The 19,944-nt window shown below is 41.1% G+C and overlaps 1 protein-coding gene across 2 annotated transcripts in view; it reads right to left on the bottom strand.

The window, feature by feature from the left end:
* meis1b (Meis homeobox 1 b) overlaps positions 1–19,944 on the bottom strand; it is a 61,100-nt gene that overhangs the window by 4,252 nt on the left and 36,904 nt on the right. Inside the window, exons 9-12 of one of the 2 annotated variants that reach the window (XM_052572352.1) lie at positions 12,683–12,759; positions 1,936–1,998; positions 947–1,032; positions 343–436 (exon numbers count right to left, since the gene is read on the bottom strand). In XM_052572352.1, the coding sequence (XP_052428312.1) occupies positions 378–436; positions 947–1,032; positions 1,936–1,998; positions 12,683–12,759 (285 nt within the window). In that variant the 3' untranslated portion in view covers positions 343–377. The remainder of the gene's footprint in view (positions 1–342; positions 437–946; positions 1,033–1,935; positions 1,999–12,682; positions 12,760–19,944) is intronic. The other variant, XM_052572351.1, reaches the window with a different exon arrangement.

The following is a 19,944-nucleotide window of genomic DNA, read 5'->3' as shown; positions in this document are numbered from 1 at the left end:
ATTCCTCCTCCTGCTGCTCTCTCTCTCTCTGTCTCTTTCGCCCACACTCATTTCCCCTTTTTATATATGACTCTATGCATTGTTTAGTAACATGGACAGAAATGTTCAGAAGTAAGAAAGGGCAGCACAGGTTGCACACGTACACAAGCAGACAAACTCTTGAACGTAGCTTGTCACCCACAAGTACAGGAAATGTTAGTTTTGGTAAGCAAGAGAAAGCAGCTTGTTGTCTGGAGGAAAAGAGACATTTTTGTTTGTCCCATTTCATAAAAGCAACTCAAATTAATCGCTGAAAACATGTCAGAAATTGTGGATGCTTGGTGACCCTGCTTTTGTACTTACTTCCCCCATTGCTTTGCGATTGGTTAACTAGAAGGTTACATGTAGTGCCACTGTCCCTCCATGCCCATATTCATGCCCATCCCACTCATAGGCCCTGGAAGGAGAGAAAACAATCGAAGAAGAAGATGCCGAAAGATGAGAAAATAAACAGACCACGGCTCAGAGACAGGAGGTCAAGAAACAAAAGCACAATTCCCAGTTTATTAAAAGAAAAGAGAAGGACACCATATGGTACAATACAAGTAAACAAACAAGTAAATAATGCATTCAAATGCTAAAGGTTGGAAGGAAGCCTGTCTTTGGATAAATCCTGAAGCTTAAGTGGTATGTGGGAGGGGATGAGTGGTTAGCAACAGTGACCAGTTACACAGGTTGGAAGAGGCTTAGATTTAGAGAAAAGAGCAAATTCTGGGAAGATGGGTATTAGAAAGCAAAGGTCTCAGAAAGGAAACATGAAAGTAAAAAGGGGTGTCATGCATTAGACCATACCTGAGCAAACCAAGGGTCTTAGAATCAGATTGAGAAAGGAGGTAATGCGGAAGAGAAAAAGGGGGGTAGTGGGAAGGTGGGAGATGTCAGAGGAGAAGACACGCCAAGGTCTTACCAGGTGGTCTGATTCCCATGTGCTGCTGGCCGTCCATCACGAAGCCTCCCATGGGTTGACCATCTGGGTTGTAGGGAGCTCCTTGACTTACTGCAGGAGGGCATGGTGAGGGAATGTGGAAGAAAAGAACAGTGGTCAATTAGTGCTTTTAATTAAGTTTAAGTCACAGGAGAAACATCATCTGTTAACACACATGCAGACTTAGGCATTTCACACAGTTTCTTTGGGTTTCATGAGAGATAAAACACTTGACAGAACATGCCCAATGGAGCTTAAGTACTGGAAACATAGAGCTAAGCTTATATTCTGTAATACAGGCAACATTTTTAGACAACCCCAAAAAATTAAGGATAACCAAAGTTATCTTTGTTTTCCTCCCCCAAACAAACTAATTGAGATGTACTTACCGTGAGTTCACACTTGTCAAAGTGTGTGTGTTTGTGTGTGTTGGGAGTTATTTGGTCAAAAACAACAGCTCATACCCAATGAATGCCTTTGAACTTTACTGAGTCTTTAATGCTACCATGCCCCCTGAACCCTATAACAGGTAATAAAATTTACAGCAGTCCAACAACAAGCCATGCACCAGGGGCACTGTTCGCTAACAGGAAGACTGAACTGGAAGGCAAATATGGCTACTTAAATAAAATAAAATCTAAAGTGAAAAAAGAAGAATTATATCCTCTGTACTTGACCGAACAACTCTACAATGTTCTCCAGTATTCTAAGTTGGATAGAGAAGATCCAGTTGTAGTTATTGTTTCAATACTTTAATCCATCGTACGTGTTTGCTTGCTTCCCTTCGTCACTGGGTTATATAGTGCCCAAGTCAGCGTGATTAGTGCTTTGGGTTAATTGGATGGATTTTAGTGGTCAATCATTGCTGACATCCAGGCTGGGCTAAGTATTTACCGGCAGGTGGGCCTCCGGGTGCATGGCTTGCAGGGGGCTTTCGCCTGCGGGACTTGAATACAGAAACTATGGGGGACTTGCCTGCTCGGTTGGACTGGTCGATCATGGGCTGCACTATTCTTCTTCTTGCATTAATGAACCTGTGAAAAAAACAAAAAACAAGATGCAACATATGACTGAAAAGTCACTGGAGTTTTTGCTATCTTTTTCTGTAAACACAGTCACGTCCAAGCCTGCTGCTGTCCAGATCAGCCCAGATAGCTAATCAGAGGGGTAATTGAGGGATTTTTTTCTCTAATCCTCTAGTACTCCAGTGGGAGTGTCGGAGAGTTGTTCCATAAAACAGAAATGTTCACAAAGCTTACGACTTGTACAAACTTGTGCTAGCTTAATATATATTGCCTACTAAGCGAAGTACACAATTGCACTTTGAAGAAAGTGGTGTTTTCCTTTATTTATGTAGTTCTTTTTTTAACAACTTTATTTTAAACCATTGGACCATTCAAACCCTGATGCCAGATGTAAGGCAGTTGATATGAACCAGTGTTGCATTGTCAAAGAACACAAGTACAAGCCATGTTTTCTTTTTCATTCTGTCTCCCTAGAGGGAGAATAATGAAACTAGGGGTTCAGTGAGGAGACCCCCTCCCGCCAAAAAAACCCGGCTGCTCTGCAATTCTGTATATTGTGCATAACATTTGTGACAAAAACATATTTGGCCCCTGTAGCTTCTGACCCCAGCCTCTTTGCACCATACATCGGAGTATTCTGGCCTTGTTGTGCCTAAATCCCCTCTAGTGACCCTGTGACCCTGGTCACCTCCAGCAGACTATGCTCAGGGGTTCCAACTTGATTTACGTCCTCCTGCTGTTACCACAGTTGGACACTTCCATTTCATCCTTTGAGGGGGGAATTAGTAGACTTTTAAGGAAACAATAGCCCCGCTACTCTTTTCAGGCTGAGAAAAGCAAGGGAGGAGAGCTTAGGGTGGAGTGAAAGAGCAATAGATAAAGAGAAAGAGCACGACTAACAGACAAAGAAATGTTCACATAGGCATCTGTTAAACTTCTTCTCTATTAATTATAAAAACGCATCGTTCCACCTCTAAATTTTGACTTTGTTTAGGTCATTGGAAAATGCAGCTGTAAACCACATGCAGTTTGGATAATTAACTTTATCACTATAGATATAATAAATTTTCACAATGTAGTTATTATTATTATATAAATTATTATTTATTATATAAATTATGCTTTATTGAACAATATTTAAGTGAGCCATCCATCCATACCAAGATAAATTGGATGTTTACCCATAGTAATATTACTGTAATAGATTGTCTCTCATGGTGTAAAACTAGATTTTTTTTTTTTTTTACATTTATTTTACCAGAGATCAAAATCTTTCTCATATCACCAATATCACTCTACGACATCACCAAAAAGTAAAAAAAAAAAAGATCAGGGGAGGAATGTACTGACATGGCACTGCACCATCAAATGAGAGAATGTCTGGAGTTTTATCACCAGCAGCGGGCTGGAGAGTAGGGGGAGTCTCAGGCTAGGCATTCCATTTACTGCCTTCATCTCAGGCTGGGGTCAAAGGGGGGGCACTGTTGTCTATCTGCTGACCTCTGTCGTTTGGATTTTCCTCCCTCGCTCACTCACTCTCCCTATGTCTTTTTTCCGCTGGCTTTTTTTTTTTGTGGAAATGGCTATTTTTTTTTTTAAAGGTATCTTAAGCTTCCTCTCTCGTTCATTCTTATATCTAAGGCCAGATGCTCCAAAAGCTGGAACAAAGGACAAGTGCTACACAATACCAGGCAGGGGGATGGAGAGGTGGTGAGGGTGAGGGAGGGGGTTTAGGAGTGTGAGGAAAAAGAGAAAGAATGGTCATGCTCTGTTCTGTGAGCCAGGCGGACGCCCTGGCGCTGACGGTTAAGAAGGCAATCAAAAGGAGCAGAGAACCATACGGGCCAGGCTAAAGCTGGAGCCTCCATTAGAAGTAAAAGTTCACCTTTACGCGACCTCTCCACGCTATAGGACTGCGTTTATGGCCTGTTCAGTTTCTACTTCCCATAGGCACACAATGAAGCCAACTATTCAGCCCTGCTTGGGACAATGGGGGGCTATTTTAAAGCAAAACGCCACCAGTGGCACCTCCAAAGTAGAGTAAAAAGAGGAGGGTTAAAAATACACAGCTTTACTAAAAGGATGAGGAAAAAAAGACTGAAATGCGAGTTTATGAGCCAAATGAACCTGGACGGAGGCTTGGTTCTTCTCATTCTGTTAGCGCATGTTTCGTAATATGTTGGATCGCTATTGCTCATTCCCGCTTTTACAAACAGTCGATCTGATCTCTGTCGGGTCTGCCAGGGCCTCTGCTAATATCCCACTCTCATTACAAACACACAGGTGTAGCACAAACGGCACGTGAAATGGCCAATTAAAAGCAAGAAATTGTCTTTTTCATCAGCTGCCTTTGTTGCGTGACCAATTAGGGAATAATTTAATAAGCATTGCTGGAAAGATTCAGATTGAAGATACAAAAGGTTATATTTCAGTATGTCTATCTAAATGCATATGAAGTACGTCATTTTTCGAAGAAATGCCCCCTTCGTTTGCTCGTTCCCTCTCTCTCATATGTATACTGTGTGAGGGGGCGCATGCATGACTACGAAGGACCAAATTCACTCATGAAATCGCATTTCAACACACTCAGCTACATTTACATGTATATTAAAAACCCACAAACAGGCATATCAGTAATACCGATGGAATAGAATGATCTGATGATTTGGATCTGCATCTGTGGCTCTACAGGAATCTTCAGCAAAAATATGCATTAACTGAAAAGATATAAAAGATGTTGTGGTTTTAAGATAATTAACAGTTAAAATTATCGATTTAGTCATTGTGTTAACTCTGTGTTGGTATGTAACTCGCAAAAAATAGCTACATACTACAGTTTAGTAGTGTGACAATAGCTCAGATGTTTTCAAAACATTGTAGTTTTACAGTTACAAGTTGCTTTGTGAAAATGCTACATAGTCGTTTTCAATGTTGCACTAGATTGTGCACACACATCAAACTAAGTAATATTCATGCATAAAGTTATATCCACTGATTTGTTCCATCTAAAATAAATAAATAAATAGCTGAGTCCCTCTGTGACATTTTTAAATATATATATATATATATATATATATATATATATATATATATATATATATATATATATATATATATATATATATATTCAAATATGAATAAAATTATTTCATAAAAGCTTATGTTCATTACGAAACAGTTTAAATTAGTGTGCTTTCTGGGTTTTGGCCATGAATTTATAGGTAAAATTTAATGCTGTCAACCTAATTGAGATTCAGAAATGCTCATTCAGATTCATTGAGTTTTTTTTGCCAATTAAAAATTCTAAAAATTAAATTATACTTAAAAAAAATACATTCTTATATTGGATCATCAAATAGTAAAATAAGATTGCTTTCCTAATTAGCTACAATGTAGTTTGTTTTGTTAGCTTGTAATGTAAATAACTACTTTTTCAAAATTATAGCTCAACTGTAGTTTAACAATTTCAAATAATGTGTAGCTTGTATCTTGGCAAACTATTTTTTTTTAAGTAGCTTCCCCCATACCAGTTAACATGATAACTGCTATAATTCAACTAGCTAATCACACAATAAGACCCCTCTGGTGAAACCAACTTTATTATCAGTATCTGCTCTGGAGATCCATTTACTTAAGTAATTAGTCATTCACATGTTGGCATGCCTCAAGGAGAAATTTCATAAATACAAACATCTCATCTCAACCTAAAGTCAAAAAATTCCACCCTGGCTCCTCCTCTTTCCAAGTCAATCTGGGGTCAGTCGCTATGGCCTGCCTGTGCTTAAATAAACTAGTCCAGCTGTTTGCTGCACAAATTCCATTTACACTGTTGTCTCCCCCCAATTCACCCGACTCACTCACTCGCACACACTTATATATATTTACATATATTTACACACTTCTTTTAATCGGCATAGCAACCCAGGCCTGGATGCGTGGCGTTAACCTGTTCCATAGCATGAGACAGACAAGGGGGAATGGGGCGTACATAAAGGACCAACTTCCAACACCCAAATGCATCTCTCACCTCAGACAGTTCCATTCAGCCACATCACACCCCTCTTCCTCCCCTCGCACTGCATATTCCTGCCATTCTCACCCTTTCGTTACGTTCTTAATAACATTGCCTCCCCCTCAGCCCCTCTTCTTAGACTGGCCTGCGTTGGTGGAATCCCATAAGTAGAACCAACTCTACTGGGTCTAGGGAAGCAGGAGCCATGAATGCGAACTAGTTGTTAGTACAGTGATGTCATTCTTCTTTATAAACTTAGGCCAAATCTCAATTCTACCCCATAGCCCTTCCCATTTCCCCTGTCTCATTTCTCTTTTGGTTGAAGGGGTTAGGGTAGGGGAAGGGCTAGACAGCCCTTCAAATTAAGATTTTTCAGGACCACATGTCAAACTATCACAGGGGTATGAATTATCTCGGCAACATGGCTGTCTGGGTGAACAAAAAGACACATAAATGTAAGTATGATGTTTTTTGACAGCATAGTAGAGGTGTCCCAATCGTTAAAGGAATATTTTCACCGCTACCCTTTGACACTCTGTTTCAAAGGACAAGTGGAAGGGGTATGTGGAGGGGTCGGGGAATAAGGGGTATAAAATAAGCCTTACAGCTCATCTGAGGTGTGGTGCTAGAAAACCACAGAAACATAGGCATGTGTCTTGACATGTTTGCAGATTTTGTTGTAGTTTCTTACACCAGCTAATCCCTAACTTGGTGGCTTTCAGGTTTCTTGCATGAAACTGTGAGATCTGTATAGTTATTTTCATGCCAAACACTAATTTGGGGAATTCAATCTCACATTTAAATCTGGTCATCATCCCGAAAACTTTGCAGTGTGTATGTGAGATTCCCAGACTTTACCAGGATTACCTGGTACACTCTAGCAAGGCAAAACAGCTTTCCCAAAGAAAATACATGAGATGTAAAGAGGGCTTTTGGGGAAGTCTCAAGTTAGGGTTGGCCTACTGCACCAGCCCCCCTCCAACAGAGGCTGACCATTAATTCAGCAAACTCACCCTGGTGCACCCCCACAAGCTCCTCTCACCAAACAAAGTCGAAACCTTTTCCATTAACAGGGCTGTGAAGCCCACTCTAAAGCCGCTTTTAAAGAGTGGGGCCGCCGCCTGGGGGCTAAGGAACACATTTTATAAACACATAGCCGGTCTGTGAGAAGGAGAGAGGGGTGTAGCAGAGATTGTTATGAGTTGCTCAAAAGATCAACCCAGCCAGGAAGACATATGCAGACTTCAGACCAGAAAACCTCCAGCTTTAGGCAAGAGCAGACCATTGCTGTGATCAACCCCTGTTGCAGCATTCAAACGACCAATGAAAAACAAAGCAGAGTGCAACTGCTGCGATGAGCTGGACATGTTTCAGAGACAGTTCCCCACTCCTCTGGAGCCGGGGACTATGAGGTCATTCTTGGCATGAACATGGCCTGCCTGCTCTCCTCTGATTCCCCACCCAGCCCAGAGAGAGCAAATGAAATAGAGCAATAATACATCAGAGAGGGAGGACACCATCATATGCCCACTTTACAAACACAACATTGAACCACCCTCCATTCCATGCTGCTGTCTATCTCTGAGGGCTCTTAGTGCAGCCTGATGAGAGGCAAACGCACTGCCCCTCTGTCTGGGCAAACATGCAAACTAACAGCCGCACAGTGTTGGGATGTCAACTGGCAGCCGTGTGTGTGGCAGCACGTGGAACATTAGAGAGGAAATGACATCACGGCGGCAGGTTTAATGGGGCCTCCGCCTAGCTGTCACTGTGGTGGTCTCTGCCGAGTGCTGTAGAGCTCATGCTGGCACCGCCAGTTCTATTAACACACAAACATGACTTAACACGTAATCTCTGACTGGCATTACTAACCACACACCAGGGACCAGGAATTTTCCTGATTAAAAAAATATATATATATTTTTACTTTACCACCTGATGGTGCAGTAATTTGAATAACCAGTAGACACCATAAATGAAAGCTTAATATTTGTGGTCTGACAAGTTTAGTCACTATGCTGCTTTAACTTTCCCAACAAAAACTATGATGGCACCATGCTGATATCACATTGGGTATTCTTTAATATAAAGTACCATGGCATTTTATGATTCATGCACCGTTATATTTAATAGTTAAGTGTTGCCATGATGTAAAAAAATAAATAAATGTTTCCAACCAATGACAGATAGTATAAATATATATTTTTTTATATTTATACTTGTGTTATACGTAGAGAATGCATATAATAAAGTGTTTCTCGCTCTACCATGTATATTTTTGTGGTTGTTGTTGGAGGGGTGAAGTTCAACGTGACCTTGCAATCACTGTAATGCTAAAAGCTCATTAGCTAATCAGTGGTCGGCTCGCTAATCAGCGGTCCAATCTGTTCCTAGATTTATAAACATAACCAATATGCTCTAGTGCAGATCCACCCTCCGTCTGTCATGTTCACATTCCCCCACAAAAGAGCGGATAATAAAGTAGAGAAAAGAAGAAAAAATGTAGGCAGTGCCTGGAGCCGGTTGTGATGTAAGACAGAGGGGGAGAAAGAGGGGGGTGCACCCTTGTATGGTTCACAGACTCTGTACGAATGCATGCATACACACACACACACACACACATATCCTATGACAACTTACTGCCAAAGAGCAATCCATGCACATATATCTCCACATACAGAGATGCATTATCTCCGAAACAAAGAAACTATTTTAACCGCACTGGTCCCGTTTACACTTACGCGCATACATGCACACACGGCCCAACACACATTACAAAGGACTTCACATGACTAAACGCACACACATGCATGCACACAAGCACACACACACACCGAACCACTCCAACTTGTCTGCTGTTGACACAACACAGAGTTCAGGTCTGAGCAAGTGTTGAAATTCCAGTACGGCAGAATTGTTAAACACTTGAGAACAGACTGAGCCCAACTGTGCAGAAAGGCAAACAATCCCTATATCAATCCAGCTTCATGGAGCTGAGCTCTCCACTATGTCTCCATCTCCGCCTGATGTAGCAGGGGATTTTGAGGGTGTAGGTAGGGCAGCATGCCTGTGTCTCACTGGTGTAAATATGTCTTTTGTATGGCGGTTTGACCCCAGGGTGTGTTGGTATTTCGTTGAAAGGCCATGGATATTCACGCTAAAGCACCTTGACAGGAAGGCTGTGTGAAGGCCGCTCCGGGACATGGGCTATGGCTCATCTCACCCAGACCTGCTCGCATCCTTTGGGCCGGTGTTGCGTACACACACACTCACATATCACATAAGTACGCATGCTCAGCTTGAGCAAGTAAGTTGTCAGTGTACACTACATCTAGATTTATTGATTTAGTAAACACACACAATCCAAAGAAAATTGTTACTTCCTAGATGTTGCTCTGTGATAGACTTAATGGAGTTCCTTGCTAAATATAAATTTGTCTTGAAAATAAACTTTAATCTTTGCTGTCAAGCAAGTCTCCATTTGCTTTCCATTTAAATCTCATCATGTTGTAGGAGAAACAACTGATATACCACACAGATCTAAATTGTGATTTTGCTTTCATATAGGTAAAACTGCCTATCCAAGATACCTAATGGGTCAGGGGTCACATTTCCCCCCAAGCTATAACAACGTTGCCAGATACTACACACGAAGAGCTCATAGAGCAATCATCCAGAGCTTTTCTTGAACAAGTTTCAACTTCTCTTGACTTGGGCGGGCTTGGCTGTCAGATAAGTGAAGCATGCCAGTCATCCAGTTCTCTCTCTTTATTTTTTTGCTCTCACCACTTTTTTCTCTCAGGCACAGAAACCTGATCCAGGGTTTGTGGACGCTGTCTCTCTAAAGTAGGCCCGCCACACTTCACTCCATGCTTTTAAGACGTTCATAAAAGCCGCCTTATTGACAAAACAATCCATCCCTAAGGTTTAAACAGCATCTTTAAAGGGATTATTAAATTCTGTCAGGAAGGGAAGAACAGGCAACAGGTGAAACCCGATGACCCGCCCATTGATTTTACATCACTGATCTTTATGGAGTGTTCTGAGAATGACTTCTCTTATCGTCAAAGGCTAAAACTTTTGTTTCTCTCTACACCTTTTTTCTTACTCTATCATAATCTCATGGAAAGTTTTGCATTTGTATGTGGAACAACTGACTGTGCCTTTACATCATTATGGGGTTATACATAATCCCTATCAAGGCTCTGACATCTCCCTCTAAAAAAAAAAAAAAAATCCCACAGTCGATGCCTCCTTGATGCCACATTCGCTTTACCCCATCTTAGGCTGTCTCTGTGTGCTCATGCGTGTCCACGGATGCGTATGCGTCTGTGCTCATGTGTGCGTAAGGGTGCCCATAAAGGTGTGACTAAGTGTACGTCTATTGCATATCATCCAGATTTGAAGAATAGTTTTCAGACACTCTCAATTCATGTTGACTAAACAACGCACACACCCATGTCGGTCGATTGTTAAAATGTAGACCCAGATTTTCAGCAGTCCCTCATGTTATGTAAGCGCCAATAATTCATAAGTGATCCACACCCCACGCGGCCTTTAGCATTTTTTATTTAATCCCCAGCCTGCAGATTCTCAGAGTCCTCATCAATAATGGAAACATACATGTGTGTTAACAAGTCTATGAGAGCAGGGCTTAAGGAAGCCATCATTTTCCGTTGATCTCCTGTTTAGCTCCATCTGTTAGCTGTTTGTTTGATGTCACATTGTGGTTTCCACATGTTCACCCTGAAGTCCTATAATCAACAAATGTTTGTTCAGAGATATGGCTAAATGATATGGACTTACATGCTAAGAAAATGAATGGAGCGTCTCTTTCCATCTGTTTTCATACACACTTTCCATGTCATCTGCACCCTTACACACATATCTGAACACATCCACACTGATGCACACAATCTGAGAAAAGGCTGCAAGATCCCAGCATGCAGGGTTTAGCAGCTAATACCGCTTAAATTGACCACCTCTGGCTCATCGCTTACACACTTGCTCAGACAAGTGCTCTTTCTCCCACATCCACACACACAGGCAACGTGACTATTCTTCCAACATACACCAACCCTGCTAAACAATGATTTGGCCCAGTAGCCAAATGCTGGGGTAGGACAGGATAGTGTGTGAAGTAATTGCCTGTGTTTTCTCTGCTAACTAATATGGATGAAAGATTGATCTCCCATGGGTTGTTGTGAGGTCACAGATATTGATAACCCCAACAAGATTCCCTTGTGTCCGTCAGCCTGCGTCCCACCGATAGGCCACTTTTGTAAATGAATCCTCATTCTTAGTCACCGGATGTCTCCAGGGTACAGAACCGAACAATGGTAAGGATTATGTTGTCAGAAATTACATTTTGTGTAATGGGTTTTAATACATCTCCCATCTCTCTCACTCTCCTAACATCTGGTGTACATAGCAAGGGATTGGTTGTTAATAACCTTGAAAAGCCTGATGGAATAACAATGTTATGTAATCAGGATACAAAGGTATCTTGCATTACAGTTAAATGTGATATCTTTAGCGATGCATTTTGTAAAAATAATGATTGCTAGCATAATTTCTAGTATTAAAAATATATAGTACCACCAACAAGTATTCTAGTACAAACAACTTTCAGATGGGCATTCCATAGCACTATCCACAGCAGCTACATTAGACTGTGCCCATTCTAAAAACCAGTTTCTACAGTAATTGCAACTGCCACGTACAAATGACAAAGATGCTTAAGTTATTTTTTTTTTCATTGCAATGACAACAGTTGTAAAAACACTTCAATGTATGCATACGTGTTTTCTCGTTCTGTAAAAATGGCTATGCATATATGTGATCTAGTCTCTTTTGCTTTTCTCTTGTAACTTAAAACTAGTTTAATATTTCATATTTGGCTATTTGGACGATTAGGCTACTGATTGCCTTTATGAAGTAATTAATAATTTATGATTTCTAATTTGTATCAGAATGCATTTTTTCCATCCTATGCTAGGAGTGCTTACATCAAGGCCGGTTCATTCAGCAAAATGGATTAGGGCATGTAATCAGATCCTTGGCAATATCAATTTCTGACACTTAGAGAACAAGAGTAGAGTGAGTTTGCGAACAAAATTTTCTGTGAGGGTCTGGCAAGAAGAAATATGTGGCGAAGGTTGTTCTTTGTGTTCTTACATCAAACGTTCCGTTCTTTGTTAGTTTTCACCTCCCCACTCCCCATCTCAGGCCATTCATTAGACACGGCTAATAACAGTAAGTATGTGCTGATAGCCATCTCTGGTAACAAACACAACCCTGTGAAGGTTTTGTCAAACTTTACGGAACTTTTAATAGCGGAAATTAAGAAAATAAATAGCCGTTTAGGCTGAGACAGACATTGAGTCCTGTGTCACAGTCAGCATGGGACAGACAGGTTTTGAGAGAGGCGTAAGAGTAGCTGTTCTCACAGGGATTCATATTTGTATGAGTGAACAAAAAATTAAAAAGTCTGAAAAATCCTGGCGGCAATATCCCTTTGGGTGAATTGATTTAAAGGGAGATGAGGCGATAAGTGGGAGAACGATGGGATGGGCGAGCGAAAGCGGGGGTAGGGGAGTGTATTAATTCAAATCATTAAGAACCGCTTGCCAGGGGCGAAGCTATTGATTGCATGTAAACACAAAAGTACAATTGACTTACCAGTTGTTCACTTGTAGTATAGTAAGCCCGGTGTCTTGTGCCAGTTGCTTTTTCTGTTCTTCTGAAGGGTATGGGTGCTAATAAAAGAGAGAGAGGAAAAAACAACAGGAAATTACATGAGAAATAAATCAATTAATGAGCAGTGAGAGAAAGGTCTGAGGTACAGAAGGGAGACATTGCTCACACATTTGTGTAGAAAAGTGGCAAAGCAGCTGTTAATTAGTGTGAAAAAGTGAGGTGTGTCTATTTCTTAGAGTCATTAATGGAATATGAAATTGTGTAATTAATGGCAGTGAAAAAGGCAAGCCAATTATAAAGTTAAGTGAAGTGTGGGAACAGAAACAGTAATTAGAGTGCTGGGCCGTGCAACCCCACTGAAATGTATTCTAGTCATCTTGCTGCCATGAATACATGATAGAGAATGGATATTTGAAGCTTTGTGTGAAATACAGACCACAAATCTGGCATATACCTCTTCTTTTTTAATCATTGTGAGATTACCATCATTCTAGATGATTAGCCAGTTAGCTAAAATGTAACAACATGGGTGATACTAGTAAGGTGAACAGTTATCAATACAGCTAAGTTAAGAACTTGATTTGTGCTGATCCAGCTGTTTGAATAAAGGTGAGTTGAGATTTGCTTGATTTATACTAGCGTTTTATTATGAAGTATTGAGTTTCACTATCTTTGAGTCTTAACAATGTGCTGTTCATGAAAAAGACAAGACAGAGCCTGTGTTGAGGCCCCTGCTGAGCATGTAAAATGGGAGGTACATTGTGCAAAGATGTTTACACCATATTTATACCTAGTTAGAGAGAGAGAACACTGTGTTTCGGTCATAAAGCATAGCAATAACCCCTCTACCGTTCTGTGGTACAATATTTTCATATAATGCTTTGTTAACAAAATAAGTGGACCTAGACACCTCCAGTATTGTGGATGGCACAGTGCACCGTTTGTCTCACTGTGCTAACAGATTCAGACCTTCTAAGGCTCCGTCCACACGGAGACGGAGCTTACCCCAATCCGATCTTTTTTTTCCTTGTCTCAAGAAATATCCGCGTCCACACGAAACCGCATAATGATGTAGTATACATACATGTAGGATACACTAAAAACAGAGAAGAAGACTTGGACTATGCTCATAAACCTTGCGTGTGGTACACAAACGAACATGGAACAATACATTTATTAATCAATGTTAATGTTAGTTAATAAAAAGACAATCGTTCAGTGTTTGTTCATGGTTTTTTTTGCTGTTACGTGACGTAGAGGTGTCTGACTAGGGGGGAGACGTGGGCTGATGACGCCATCGTTTCAGAAAATATACGGATTAGCCGTCCAGACGAAAACGCAAAGACGGCGTTTTCAAATTTATCCACTCTGGGACCCGGTTTAAAAAATAGCGGTTTCACCTTACGAAAACGCCGGATCCATGTGGACGAAACGCCTATCCGATAAAAAATTTGTGCGTATTCACAGAAATGCGTGTCCGTGTGGACGGGGCCTAAGCCCATTACCAAACCTTGCAAAATCTGATAGAGGCTTTAACTTGGCGTTGGGATACAAATTAACCAAAGTGACAACAGATTGCTGATAAACACAGAAGTTAGCAAATCTCTATGGCAAACTGAATGTTTTCTACTAGTCCTCAAACCATAGTGAGTCAACATCCCTGACACTGCAGCAAAGTAAATAGGAGCCAAGTATGTCACAGGGAAAGGACACTTATGAATATAGTTGACTTTTACTTATGTGATTTAACGTATGGCATTGCAAAGGATGACACTGGCAACTGTGATTCTGATTCACCCTTTCAGAGGTATAATAAGAACAAGGCTTCCAAATGAACAAACAGAAATATAAAAATGGTTGGCGCCATGGGTTGTCTGCTCTTTTTTCAAGCAATAATAAATTGGAATGTCTTTCATGTTGCTGAATGCATGTTTATTTACTGGTACTGCCAGAGAAAGCGAGCTGTTTTCCTGTCGCTCTGTCATTTTCATGTGATCCAATTGTAGGTAATTGGAACAAACTGTGGATAATTTCATGCAGAAAGTTATAATTGTAGTGTCGCCTCCAGCCATTTCTAAATAGATTTTTTTTTTTTTTTCCTTATCATATGTTTCAAGTGTCCATCGTAGTAAACCACAAAGATGAGGTTTGTGTGAAACCAGGGCCAAGACTGGAAATGTGAGAAAACAACATTCCAGCCTCTCTCACTGTCATCTGATCGTTGATAATTGCTGATAGCAGGCCTTTGAGCATCAAAAATGTAATTCCAACTATAATCATAAAATCAATGTATAGGTCCAACGTCATATTTATGTCATCCCTGCCCTGCCCTGTTCTGTACTTCACCAAATCATCAGAGAGAGAACAGTGGTGATGCTCAACTTTACAAATGAACTGTGGAGGTAAAAAATGACATTGAGTGTGGCATGAAGGCTAGTCAGCCCTGTAGTGAAGTGAACATGTCTGGGCAAAAGAATCAGAGGCCTCATGACTTTTAAGGGGAAAGCTGTGCCAAAGGCTATGTAACAGCACAACTACTGACTTTTGCTGCCGGCTTACAAAGAATGGCTCTATCTCTGGGCCGCTGCAATTCCAGGTATGAGAACTGGGGCCGGATTAGATTCACACATCGTTGTATTCTGCTCACTACCTCTCCTACACAAAATATTTCTAAGGACAGCAGGTTAAATTCTAGCTTGCTTACACTCAGATAACATGATTTGGAAACAAGAAATTCTCTTTTCGCCAGATCATTTGCATACAAGATTCTTTAGCAATCCGCTATTTTGAAACTATCTCTTCTACAGCTATGTTTTGTCAGTCATTACATGGTCTTAACTTGTGAAGGAATGGGTAACTAAGAGATTCATTAAAATTAAATATAGAATGAAGAATGCATTGTACTGGCTTCGCTTTCAAGAAAAGAAGTGGGAGGAGGACTGTCATCTAAGGCAACTTGTTAGACAACTTTACATAATGAAATGTTACAACAATGCACAATGGGGTGGAGAAAATGAACAGTCAAGTTTCAGCTCAACTTAAATGTAACCTAATCCCGTCCTAACTTCTCATTAAATCCTAGAAACCCCACACAAAGACCTGTTCTGTGATTGACAGGTGGCTCAGACCGTGAGCATTTAGCAGTACCCAAACAGGATTCCTGTACAAACGCCAACTGGGTCAAGCTCTTCCGCCCACAGCATCGTACGTGCCTTAGCCTTGTTGTCAAAATGACCTCAAGGTAGCCACACCTGTATTAGAGCAGAATGGGGCAGCAGTGACTGAAGCCCCATTTACACTTATTTACTTGTCATATCTGGAAAACATCCAGATATGATTTATTCACTTTTAATTAATAACTGCTCATACAAAAGCCCGTCTGTTAACTTCAGTTTATATGTAAATTGTCCAGTGTCTGTCTATTTGAAGTCATGACAGGTGATAGATAAATTATATGGCTAAAATAACTGGGATATTATTTTTGTTGATGTTTTGAACCTTACTGTATGTGAAATGCATACATTTGTAGAATGACCTTTTTTTTTCCCCACATTCTTTACAAATGTTCTTCCATTCTGTCTCTTTGAACAATGTTCTCACATCTTTTCCATCCTGGTAATACTGATGTATTTCATAAAAGTGGATATGTTCGGAAACCATTTTTTTTTCTTTGTCTGGTTCTCCAAACACCAAATTATCCCTATGTGTCAAAACAGTGTGATTTAGATTCTGGTTTGCTGAGAGAAACCAACAGATTTTATAATAGTCAGAGTGCAACTGAGTATTTTTTTTTCTTTTTTTTTAATCGTCTTTGGCAGCGGTACTGGGTGAGAATTGTTTTCTCAGGGTCTTGTGATGCTTTAGTGAGAAAGCAATAATACTGCCTAAAGAACAGATGGAAAATTTCAACGCATCCTCCCTGTTTCCTTTCGCCTATCTTAATGATACGTCTTGTCCAAATATACTACTCCTTTCATCAGAATTTCCAGCCTCTTTTGCACTGGTGGATACCAAGCCAACAATGTCCTCCCCATGCTTAGTTCTTCATCATGTATCTTATCTCTGTGTGTGTGTGTCTGTGTCTAGCAGTGAATCAACAATAGTCCCTCCCAGTCATCCTACACAGCCCCCTCAGACAGGGAATGGCGGGGAAGAGCGTAGAGTCCGTGTCCTATCGTCGAGATAAGAGAGGTGAACAGGTCTCTCCCATTTTCTCATGTTCTCTCCGAGCCCAAGACTGCTGCTCAAAATCGAAATCAGACTTTCCCCCCAACCCTTGGTTGACTCTGCTCTCTTTACCTCCAATTCTAAGCAATGGACGAGAACGCTGTTTTGAATACAGCCAAGATATGAGGAGTCAAGTGGTGTCAGGAGACCTTTCCGTGGGAGAGGGTAGAATTCCAGTATTTACTGCACTGTACCCTGAAAGCTGAGAGGTACAACCCAGACTATGAGAGCAGAAACATGAGAGGTGTGTACTCTTGATCTTTATGTCTTTGTCGGGAGAGTTGTGTATGTAGAAGAGGGAGGAGGAGGTCTGGATGAGCTCCAGCTGCGCTCCTTATCAGGTCCTGAGACAGGACTCTCTGGTTCACTGTGAGGGTAGAACTATTTTGGAAGTACCTTTCATCTCTGTGTTTTCTTCATCATTTTGCTTCCTCCGCAAAAAAAAAAAAAGCCAGAATCCCAGCAGTATTTCTTTACCCGTCAACTCCCATGCTTGGCTAGGGCCACATACTGAACACATCCTCCCCCCATCGCTGTGGACACGTCTTTTTGTGTTCCATTTAACCAGTTAATTACAATCAGCCACAACCCCCTCTCCCCCACTCCGCTGCCTTCATTACCCACATTACCGTTATTATCGCTATGTTCTATTTAAGGGAACATTTCTTTCTATCCTGTGTGATTTGGATTAAAGAAGCTTTCCACACAAGATTAACTTAATAAAATAAGTGTGCGTCGAACATGGTGCTTATTCTTCACACAGAAAAAGAGTGGGGAGGCATGGCACAAAAATGAGGCATGCCCCATGAGTCGCAGAACACGGGAATTAATCTCCATCTGACAATGCCTCCACTGTGTGCCTGTCTCACTAAGCAACATGCTGTCCAAATAGTAAATACATTGCAAGGGCAACTCTGGTCAACAGGTCCTTTCAAGGTGAGTATGTATGGGTTAATTTCAGATTTCCTACTGCTGCCTCGGTTCCATATTCCTTGTGGCTAATCCCCATGGAAGCCAAGATGCCCCTGAGGAATGCCTGAGGCTTGATCCAGGGGCCATTTTGGCCAAGGTGTCTACTGAGTATCATTTCAACATCCCATCTCAGAACCAGCCACTGTACGAGTGGGCTGCGTCCACCACTCTTCCATGGCTTGGCCCTTGAGAAAACAGGATTAGGTCTGAAGTTTAGTGCTCCACCTACTCCAGCTCTGCTAGCATTAACTGCACCACAGTCACATCTTCAGGCCTTCCTCAGATAGGGCCACCTACATCATTCAGCCCAAATCTTAGGGTGGGTGATATTTGGCAATGAATATTACTGTGTCACCAGAAAATCATGCACTCGTTGTCTTCATCAGTAAAACGCACATGAAAGAAATAATTGCCGCTTTGTTGGAAATGTATTTTTTATCAGAGAAAAGTGTTATTTCTCAAGAAAGCAAGTCTTGACTTCAGAGATATTTCTTGGCTGTGGAAGAGTTGAGACATTTCAAATTCCTTTTTGTGTACGTGGCATAAACATAAAGTTTTGTCCTTCATTAAGAAAAACAAAACATGATTCATATGGAAAACTGAAGACAGAGAGAAAGAGAGAGAAAAAAGCAAAGCTTCTGTAACCCAATTTCTTCCTAAGACTGATTCACCAATGAAGAAACAACAAAAGAGGGAGAAAGATATTAGATTTAGAAAACAACTGGAGGCCAGGGCTTAAGATGCCCTGGCGGAGTTTGTGAGTGGCTGGTTTACAGAAAATGGGAGTGCTTCTTTGGGACTGCCACTAAGTTTGTAGCGAGCTAAGTCAACACAAAGCCGGCACATGAATTATTCAAACGCAGCATTTTTAGAAATCCTTGTACTACAACAAGCTAAAGCTGTGGAAATTCACCCATGGAAGTGTTTTTTTTTTTTGTCATTTAATCTCTACTTCTGATAAAAGAAGATATGTTTAATTTGTTTTCCAGCTTTTTAATTAGTTATTCCGTTTTTAAAAAAAAAAAAATATTTTTTGTTGGTTTAGGGAAGAGGGTGTAACACAAGTGCTTTTGGGTAGGCAATAGGCACTTTCGGTTTGGAGGCAGCTAAGGACAGAATGTAAGTCTAAAATTAAAGGATGGGTGTGGGCTGGAATACAAATCAGATCCATCCATATCTGTGTAAACTTCCAGGCCCTCAATGTGCTAAATCAACATTATCAAATTTGAGCTAAGAGCTTTGCATTCTAAAATGCAAAGTGCAACAGGCAAAAGACAAAATAACACATATCTGGACACCCTGATTTGTAAGGCACTTCATTTGAAGACAGTGGCTTGTATTTGAATAGCTTTACATAGAGTAGAGCAGAGCTATATTTTTCATGGGGTGGCCTATAGCTTCAAGCGCCACCAGACACTGCAAAGAGGTAAGTCAGGTTCAGGCACTGATCTAAAGTCAGTCGCAGTAGGGTAAGCAGCCTCTTATTCGCTCTCATTACAGATCCCAATGGAAGGGTGGGGAGTCTGTGTTTAAGGGGGATGCGTGTTGTTCCACACCTGCTGTTCACAGTCACACGGTAATAAGGGGGCCAGCCTGCAAACACTGACTGGAGCTTGGTGGACTGCGGCTGATGAGCCCGGGCTAATTCAGGGGTGATTATGTAGTTTACTGGACCACTAAACCTCTTTAAGCTTGTAATTACAGCCTATTTGAGGAGGGAACATTCAAAGGCAATTCAGCTGCGCCGTGCCGTGCCACGCCGACCGCAGCTGGAGGTGGGTTGCCGGCATTCGGCGGGGGAGTCTAATATCTGCTGGGATGGGGATTTTAGCACAGTCATTCAGGTAAAATCATGGACAAAGAGGTACATGCCACCTCTGCCGGCCCTGTTCCTGAGAGCGCCTGCCAGTGGCTTTGCTTGACACACAAAATCAGAGCAGCTTGTGATCATTTAAAGCTGATAAAAACCCAAATTATTGTTTTAGTTATTGTCAAGAGTGCTGCCAGTGAAATGCAAAGCAGTGCTATTAATGCATGCTTCAGTA

Source organism: Carassius gibelio, chromosome B13, assembly GCF_023724105.1.
Source record: "Carassius gibelio isolate Cgi1373 ecotype wild population from Czech Republic chromosome B13, carGib1.2-hapl.c, whole genome shotgun sequence".
In the NCBI taxonomy this organism is placed as follows: Eukaryota; Metazoa; Chordata; class Actinopteri; order Cypriniformes; family Cyprinidae; genus Carassius; species Carassius gibelio.
Note: the sequence above shows the minus strand (reverse complement) of the source record. Positions and strands in the feature narration are given on the sequence as shown.